The 9,813-nt window shown below is 47.5% G+C and overlaps 1 protein-coding gene across 1 annotated transcript in view; it reads left to right on the plus strand.

Moving 5' to 3' along the window:
* ccdc120b (coiled-coil domain containing 120b) overlaps nucleotides 1–5,997 on the plus strand; it is a gene marked incomplete at its 5' end in the record, with an annotated part of 12,087 nt that extends 6,090 nt beyond the window's left edge. The window contains 6 exons of the mRNA XM_084463461.1: nucleotides 316–405; nucleotides 1,029–1,143; nucleotides 1,665–1,724; nucleotides 2,355–2,508; nucleotides 3,888–5,063; nucleotides 5,869–5,997. Of these exons, the coding sequence (XP_084319587.1) occupies nucleotides 316–405; nucleotides 1,029–1,143; nucleotides 1,665–1,724; nucleotides 2,355–2,508; nucleotides 3,888–5,063; nucleotides 5,869–5,965 (1,692 nt within the window). The 3' untranslated portion in view covers nucleotides 5,966–5,997. The remainder of the gene's footprint in view (nucleotides 1–315; nucleotides 406–1,028; nucleotides 1,144–1,664; nucleotides 1,725–2,354; nucleotides 2,509–3,887; nucleotides 5,064–5,868) is intronic.
* Nucleotides 5,998–9,813: the final 3,816 nt, after the last annotated feature.

Consider the following 9,813-nt stretch of genomic DNA (forward strand, 5'->3'; position numbering starts at 1 on the left):
AGGGAAGCAGAGTGTGAGGTCATCTCAGTATGCTCCCCATTCTCGTATTCTTCACATGGTGAAGTGGTTTCGTGGTTAGGATGGTGTGTGTGTGTGACTCCCAGCTGAAAGGTTCTGCGTTCAAACCCCAAGTACGGGTCAGCCCTGCGGTCTACCCACTTGCTCATTCGTGAAATGTTTTCCATAAACAAATTCACTCACTTTGAATAAATTACTAAAATATTAGTGCTTGACTTGAAACAGGGCTTGAATCCGCATTTTAGCACTTTAACAATCCTCTGAGTTGTCAATGTGTTGTGTTGTTGTCTCCTGCAGGAGTTGACGGGGAAGCTGTCCCGTGGGTTTCCCCTGGAGGAGGGCGAGAGACCGCCGTTGGTGCAGCGGAGGGTGGGCTCCAAGTCTGAGGTGCGTGAACACGGTGGGGGGGGGGCAACTATATCAAGATGTTCCCTTCGATGGTTTGAGGGCTTTGTTGTGGTGTGGTGTGGTTGATGGCAGGTTGAAGCAGCCTCACCTGGCCCTGGTCAGACTGATTATATACTCTGGGGCTGGGTGGGGCTGCAAAGCACCGAGGTTATCACTACACCACACTCGGGGAGTGTGTGTGGTGATAACCTCTGTGCAGAGTGTGGCCCATGTAGGGCCACACTCTGCTACATGGCAGCACGGAGCTCCATCTCATGTATTGTCCATCAAAACTCACACAATACATGTTCTGTAGCAGCCCAGCGAAAGGAGTGTGGCGAGGACATTGGCACAATGTCCTTATTAATATTTGAATATCTTATTGTTGTACATTGTTGTTGTTTTTTTGAAGTCAGCCATCTAACCTCCTACCTACATGTAAACATTTAGAATGTTATACCCAAACGTAACGTTCCCGTATCCTCACACCTTAACAAAAACAGTAGTACAGGAATCGATTGCGTTGGTGTATCAATAGCATGGATGCACGTGTTGGTACAAACGGTGTCTGTAGTAGTGGTGTTGTCACTGCACTGTAACCTGATCCACTGTCTCACACCCAGGATGAATCAGGCCTACGAAAGCAGAAACACTTCACGGGCCCTCTGTACAGGAGCACCGAGTCCGACCGGAATGTCCTGAACAACAAGAGGACCATGCATCGAGGCTGCCACACGGGTACGTGGTCAGAGGGAGGTCAAAGGTGCTGTAGGTATGATGTGAGAGGTTTAAAGAGAGAGAGAGAGAGAGAGAGAGAGAGAGAGGAATAGAGCAGAAGAATAAGATTTAGATATACAACCCAACAAAAAAAATAAACAACCCAACAAAATGCCCCTCCCTCTCTGCTCTTAATCACCCTACATGTCTCTCCATTCAGAAGTGTTACATTCACATGTGTGTCATTGACAGTCAAGATGGAAAAATGACCTGAACCAATCAGGGAAGAGATGTCCTGATGAGGAAGCGGTCCGGGGGAGCTTATGTAGATGCTGGTGGATTACGACCCGAACAGATTTTCACACACTTATAGCTGACAGATGGCAATGGCATTTCTAACCAATTTTCTTACCTACAGTACCTTTAATCATAATATAAGTGTGAAACCGACCAATAGCCTGATATAATGGGCTGTATTTCTAATTTTAAGTTACTTAAAAGTTTCAAAGTAAGACCATGTGGGTTATATCTCATGTTTCCAGAGGATGCTGTCATCTCAGAAAGTACGAGCTCCATGTCCGACTCGACATCACATGACAATGGTGGGTCAACCAGTTAAATATCTGTATGCAACTATCACCCATGAGGAATCATTATACGTTCATATTCTTGCCTCGGTTTACCCAGAAATGCAGATTTCTATATTCAAACCGCAATAGATGTTCATAGTAATGTACAGCAATGTATGTCAGTACACATTTTAAGGTTGATAAAAGGACAAATTGTTATCACAATTCTGATCAGTTGTCGAGGGATTTTAGGTATTTAATAAGATAACACTGCCCCTCTGGATCAGTAATATTATGTTTATTCGTATGCGGAGGGAATGACATTCAGCCAAGCTGAAGCTCTCTGAGTAAAGGAGCACGTCATTAAAAGCAGCAGAGTAAGTCATCAAAATATAGACTATGATATGGTATAATGTTAGGTTATTCCACCGTCATTAAGAATCATAGTACTTATTATGTAGTCACTGCCGCTTACTTACTGACTGTAAGTAACTGTAACTGACTGTAAGATCTGACTGATCTTAAGGAAGAGAATGATCATTATAAGCTAAAGGCAATGCAATTGACCAACCATACAAGAGCTCAGCGGCCACCTAACCGTCACCTAACGCGTGACGGAGAGATGCTGACCTCTCTCCTCTCTCCTCCACTCCTCCTGGGCAGAGTCCTCCCCCAGCGTGGCGGTGGACCAGCGCTCGCTGTCCCAGCCCCGGCTCACCGTGGGCAGCCCCGACCAGAGGATCAGCCGCAAACTGTCCCCCGTGGAGATCTACTACGAGATGAGGACGCGTCGCAACTCGGCCACCAGCTCCGGCAGGTACTGAGGACCTGATGAAGGGCTGCTTGGCACCCCCACTGTCTGTCTCTCCCCCTGTGTCTCGGTACTTTATGGCACCCTGTGGCAAATGGTTTCTGTCACAGTGGCTCCGCTCAAGATTTAAAGGAGTGTGTGTAAAAATAGAGAATAGAGAAAATTCCAATTAAAGGGCGCTGTAACGATGTGCTGGTTTCGGCTGACTTCCGCCGTCCGCTTTTGCAAGCAAGCACTCCCCTCCTTCCTCCGTGCATCACCATACGAACGTCTCTCTTTTTCCTGGCACTTTTCTTTTCCTCTTTCTCGTTCTTCACCCTTTTCTTTTTTGCTTGATGTTTTGTGTTAGAAGAAGAACACTTGCGCTGGTTAGCACTGGCGTCGGTAGCGTTGCGTTGTTCCTCCGTTGTCGGTCCACGTTTAAACCCCGCGGCCTGGCCCCTGAGCGCGCACAGGAGGACGGCCCCTTTTTGTGGAAATCTCTCCCCTTGATTGGATAAAGTGGGAACGGGCTACCGGGAAATTAGATTTCTGTATGCGGCAGGCAGGCAGGCCGGAGGGACTGGGGGAACCCATGTTCCTGAACCGCTGATAGCTGTCGGAAAATAGATCTATTAACCACTTTAACATTGTAACAAATAAACATAGGTTACAGCACCTTTTAGGTAAAAATACATTAAAAAACACAATTGTAAAGTAAAGGCAAAAGATATACACCCAAGAAGTAGTACGCAAGTGTCAGTAGGTACATAGGTACATAGGTACATAGGTCAACAGTAGGTCAATCTTCTTTTGTTGTTGTTGTTGTTTTGGTGCGTTTCGCTTCACATCAACCTGGAAGTCCGTGGGCGAGGGGGGCGGGGGGCAGGGGGGGATAGTGGATAGTGTAGTAGTCAGGGAGTTTGACTCCAAGCCTGGATTTCGATGCCTGATCTCCGCAGCCGGATACTAGCTGTGTCCGCTGAACGACTGAACAGCGGTCGACGGGTAGTGAGAGTGTAAGTACGACTCTCCCTTCTCCCCCCCGGTCACTCTCTACCAAGGAGTGCATCCGACGTGGAGGGCAGGAGCCCGGGTGGCCGGGGACTGCCCCCCCGTCAGCGAGCACTTCAGGTATCCTCAGGCGCCAGCGCGTTCTGCTGTAGCGTCAACGCTGCGATCACCACCTAGCTCGGTACCTTAGAGGCTCAGTGTGGTCCCCATGGGAAACGGGAGGTCGAGTCGGGGCTGTAATCATCAGGTGCAATCACCGTACTCACGTATTGTATTCTTCAAGCAGAAAAAGGTGTTTTCCTCCAGGTGTTTATTGGCTACGGTTTTATTGTTCACTGATACTGCGGCTGCGTCCTGCCTCCTTAACGTGTGTGCACTCGCTCCAACCGCAGGTCGGACCCGGCAGGGGGCAGCGCTGTGAAGTGGTCCGGCAGTCTGGACGTGCCGCACATGATCCCCCTGGCGCCGGAGGGCTCCTCCTCCTCCTCCTCGGACCACCGCGGCTGCCCGTACGGCTCCCGCGCCCGGCGCAGCAACAGCTCGGAGGCGCTGCTGGACCGCTCCAGCCTCTCGGAGGACCCCCCCCCCGCCGCCGCCCCCCCCAGGAACGGGATGCCCCCGAACCGGGGCGGGCCGTACAAGAGCTCCGAGGCCCTGACGGACGGCAAGCTGCGGCACATCCACCTGGGCAGCCCCGAGAGGCACCACCACGCCGTGGAGGGGTCCCCCGTGGACCAGGCCAAGCTGCGCCTGTCCATGGGGGGGCGGGGGAGCAGCGGCGGCGGCGGCGGCGGCGCGGGCTACAACGAGATGCTCATGGACTACATCTGGGGGAAGCAGCAGCAGCAGCAGCAGCAGCGGGTGCAGGTGCAGCCACACCTGTACCAGTCCACGGGCCGGATCTGGCAGGACATGTCGTCCACGCGCTGCTCCTCCTCCACCGCCGCGCCGGCGCAGCCCCCTCCTCCTCCTCTTCCTCCTCCCCCGCCCCCCCATGCCAACGGCTTCTCCCACTCCCAGGTGCACCTCCCCAGCGCCGCCGCCGCCCCCTACAGCCCCATGGTGATGCGCGGCTCCCAGGCGGACAACCGCCGGGTGAAGGTCACCCGGACCAAGTCCTGCGGGCCCTTCATCCCCCTGCAGCAGCAGGACAGCGTGCCGCTGTCAGCCTACGAGGTCCCCCACCCCGCGTCGGGGGCCTCCACCTCTTCCAACCCCAACCTGTACCCCTACCAGACTGAGCTGCCGGGGCCCGGGCCGCTGGGCCGGAGGCCTCCGCAGTTCTCCCTGCCGACGCCGGAGGACTCGACGCGGAGCCTGCACAAGGCGCTGGCCCTGGAGGGGCTGAGAGACTGGTACCTGAGGAACGCCCTGGGCTACCCCGCCGCCGCCGCCGCCGCCTCCGCCGCCGCCGTGCCCAAGGGCCACGAGGCGGGGGTCTCCCGCCTCTCGCACCCCCACCCGCTGGCGGCGCACCAGGGCCAGGCGGTCCAAGGCGAGCCCCTGACGCACCAGCGGTCCCAGATGACCCAGTCGGCCAGTTTCCACGGCCACCCGCTGCACGGACGGTGAGTGCAGCTCGCTTTACGTGTGATTTGAATTCAGCGTGAAAACGTATAGACAAAGGAAATATGGTGCGTTCCAGGCAACCCGTAACTCGTGATTTCACGACCTTCTACCCGTGAAAGTGCTCTGGAACGGCAGTCAAACCAGTAACTCACGACCCGTGAACTCGTGTCTGATCGATGTACTCCCAGTTCGTTTTTTGACGTCACGAACATAAACAACAATGGCTTCCCCGTCGGCTCCTTTGGCGATAAAAAGTTTCCCACAAAAACACAAATGCTGCAAGGTCGGCCATGTCGATTTGTCGGTTAAGTTTAAAGGTTAATTTTTTGTTATCTTCGCGCGCAGAACGTCTTTGCAACCAGCAATCCAAGCTCTGCTCTGCTCGTGTAAGTGAAGTGAGGCTTCCATAAAAGTCATTGCACCTGTGCGAGCAGATCTGGCTTGCTGGCGCGGACACAAAACAGAGCCGCAGGTTTGTTTGTTTGTTTGTTTGTTTGTTTGTTTGTTTGTCGTGACTTGCCTGGAACGCTAACAAGTCGTGAGTCGTGAGTATGAAGTCGTGAAATCACGAGTTACGGGTTGCCTGGAACGCACCAATAGTCTGGTCATCATCGGCAATTATCGGCTTTTATCTACTTGACTGTTTTTTTAGATTGACGTGTTGTTCTTTTAGGGGCAGTGCAGATGGATAATGTTTCTTCATGGCGTATGGGGGTACATGAGTGATAATAAACAGTCAACCTTTGGACGGGGGGGCTAGCGGGCGTCTCTGTACCGTGCTAACTAGCCTCTTGTTTACCACAGGTCGGTGGAGTTCTCCCTCTACCAGGAGCCTCCCCAGCCACAGTTGCAGGAGGTGGCCCCGAAGGAGCCCAGCGCAGACCCCGGCACCCTGGTCTGAGGCCGCAGAGTTCATACTGACGACATACAGACATGTGTACGCGTCCACGCACACACACACACGCACACACGCACGCACGCACGTATACACACACACACACACACACACACACACACACACACACACACGTATACAAACACACACACACACACACACACACACACACACACACACACACACGTATACAAACACACACATGTATACAAACACACACACACACACACACACACACACACACACACACGCCTACACACACACACACACACACACACACACGCCTACACATGCCTACACACACTCACACCTACACACACACACACACACACGTATACAAACACACACAAACACACGCACCCATATACACACACATACACACACACACACACACACACACACACACACACACACACACACACATACACACTCGTATTCATACAAACACACACACACACACACACACACACACACGTATACACACACACACGTATACACACACACACACACACACACACACACACACACACACACACACACACACACACACACACACACACACACACGCACACACACACTAACCCTAACTGAAATGTGACCTCAAAAGCTAAGCAAACCTCATTTGCTCGAACCTCAGCAGAAAGACACTCCGATTGAACAACGAAATGTAGCTGCAAACGTCTTAACAAACCTGAACCACGGTCGCTGCAGAGCTTTGTGATGCTGCAGTGGGGCCGCACTGAAACCCCCCCTTCCAAGTGACGGCGTCTGGACGACGACATGGTCACGCTGTACGTTACTTACTGTTGTGTGTCAATACTCGCTGCCCCCGGTCCCACTCAAGCATTGAGGCACCCCTCCTGTTAACCCCAAACAGATATACAGTACCATGGTATACTTTTTTACAGAATATATAAATCTCTAAATTACTATTTTCTATCTTATGAGGTATACAGAGTTATATTGAAGAGGTAATTTATTGCTCATTCTCGTCTTGTGATATGATGAACCCTTTGGACAGTATTTGGACATGCTGGTGAACGTGTGTTTGTACTGTAAAACGAAACTACACGACGAGAGCAAACACACACACATTTCCTTTCTCATCTGCCATTTCGCACACACTTTGTTTTCCATGTTGGATAAAGCTGCGGGGCCACGCCCTGTTGCTAGGCGAAACGGGACGGGACGGCCTAATTGTTTTTAATAAACAAAACACAAACAAAACCTAAAAAAAAAACTTTAAAGTGCTTTCTAATAATCTGTAATGCCCGCATTGAGCCTTTTTAAGCTTACTCTTCAATCAAAATCAAAAGCAGGTCAGGATGTCACGGAATTAGGATATTTGCAATGATGTCATTTGTTGTTCTTGTTGTCCCTGTGTTGGAATTCAATTCTCTGTTTATATATGTAGCTGTTGGAATCCAATTCACAGTTCATATATGTAGCTTCTACTCTTCTGAGAGGAAAGACTCATTAGAATGAGTAATTATAGCGGTAGCTTATTATTCTATGCCAGTAGTTCACTTGGTTTTAATGAGAAAAAAAAATAGAGGTTCTACATTTAGCAATGTAGAATTAGAAGTGTCATACGGAGCACTTTATGAACGTTGTAAGCCTTAATACCCTGGGGAAATCGCTTCCAACAGATACGCCAGAAAGTACAGGGTTTTAGTATCTAAACGGAGAGAAATAGCTTGATGTTGACTGTTCAGTTGATCATGAATGGACCGCTGATGTGCGCTGATTAACAGCCTGTAAATAGATTGTATTGAATCGTCTGAAACTCCTATTCCTATACTAACATTGTTACATTTTAACTAACAGTATATACACTACCCCCCTCCTCCTATACCCTCCCGATTCACACTCCAATAAAGTGTGGGGACAATTTAAACGTTTATAAAACAGTAAAAAAAAGGCTTAAGGAAAGGTTAGTAAGAACTGTGTAAGTATTGAATGATGGCATGAGCAGGTCTCCTGCCGAACTACAAACATTTTACGTATGAATGTTACCGATTCTGTTATTGTGATGCATACACACATATTATTCAAGTTACTGAGCTAGGTCGTTTAATGTCTCGGTTAGATTTGTTGTTGCAGTGGACATCTGATTACTGATACCAATGCGGAAATATTAACACGTCATAAGGTATCTGCCAAAAAGCCATTCACCTCTGTTCTTCTGTCTGGTCCCCCCGCTCGTTGCTATTTCTTCGCTCTCTCTGGGCATCTTGATCTCATCTGAATGTATTTGTTTTAGATGTGTTCAAAGTATCAAATGCAAACAATTTTCATTATTTTTTTTGTTTGAACTGGAAGTAGTGACTGTAGCGCCCAGTTGATTGTGGCGCAGACGCCATGTGTTCATTCTGTAGCCGAGCGTTGAATGACTCCTGATATCAATGACCAAACTGCTGTGCACTGGGGACCCGACTACTTGTATTTTTCATATAATGTACTCTGTAAGTTGAGAATAAATGACATGCATTTAGCTATGAAGCAAAAAAGTATCCAAACTATATTGTCTATTTATGAACCTGTAACATTTTGTAGTTATCTAGCTCTTTCACTTTCGCGTCGAGATGATTAACAAACGGATATTAAAAGCTTTTTTGTTTAGTTGTATAAATTGTATTATTTGTATTTTTGATTTTGAGATATTTATTCCTAGTTGTTTCTTTATTTCTGCCTTTCTTCTTCATAAGTAGGCCTAGCTAAAGGGTGGGCCTGTATATGTGATTGTGCATTGATTCTACTAAATAAAGTGTCATGTTATAAACACAAATAAACATAAACTGTAGCCTAATTATTTCCAAAACAAAACGGATTTCAAGTGTCTTCATGTTACTAAAATGTGTTTTAAATTATGTGTGCATGATGTATGTTGCTGTTTGACACATTATTGATATATAAATTGACTTTTAAAATCAATGTATATACAGAATATAAAGTATATATACTGTACACAACACAATTTTATATTAAACTAGAAAATGTAATCCCATGCATAAGGGATATGTGCATAGAAATGCCTGTTATCTGTTTTCTGTAGGTAAGATGAGGGAGGTAGTCAGATATGCTTCTTAAAATGTAAATCACAGTCATACTAGAAAACGCATTTCCTGCAGAAAATACGGTGAGTGCTGTAGTACAAAGTGAGGTTGAAAATATGTTTTAATAAAGCCACATAGATTAGACGTAAAGAAACGTTAAATGGCTTAAATCAAGTGAAGGGATTTGAACAGAGTTCAAAAGTCTCAATTGAGTAAACAATGTAAACATGCACACGATTTAAAAAAAACAAATAAACAAATAAAACAAATAAAGTGACAGCTGCATGAAAAGCGCAAAGCATTGCTAAAAAAAAATGCAGAAATGCAAATGGAATACCTCAAAAAGTATAAAGTTTACAAATCTGAAAAGTCATTGCCCAAATGTATGGGCATAGACCTTTGTGACAGATGTTGAATGGAATCGATTGGTTCGGTAGTTTTGGCCACATTAATTGCAAAAGTGAATAGGGATATCAAGATCGTGCATTCCTGTGCACAATAACTAACATGGGGTTTGAGATTAATGTGTTTCAGAGTCATTCATCGTCGTCACTTGAGCTGTCTAGTGCCGGAAGGTTCAAGCGTCGACGCGGATCCAGCGGCTTCTTCTTCAGTTTCAGTTATCAGTCGAGAACAGTTGGCTCAACTCCGAGCGCTCGCTCTTAACCACAGAGGTTTTACTTAACTTTGGATCTTTTGAAAAAAAAAAAAAAAAAAAAATGGATGAATTTATATTAAAATATTCATATAAAATAGAAGAGGCACTAAATCCAATAAAACGATTTATATATATTTTTT

This window comes from Micromesistius poutassou (assembly GCF_964030765.1).
Source record: "Micromesistius poutassou genome assembly, chromosome: 2".
In the NCBI taxonomy this organism is placed as follows: Eukaryota; Metazoa; Chordata; class Actinopteri; order Gadiformes; family Gadidae; genus Micromesistius; species Micromesistius poutassou.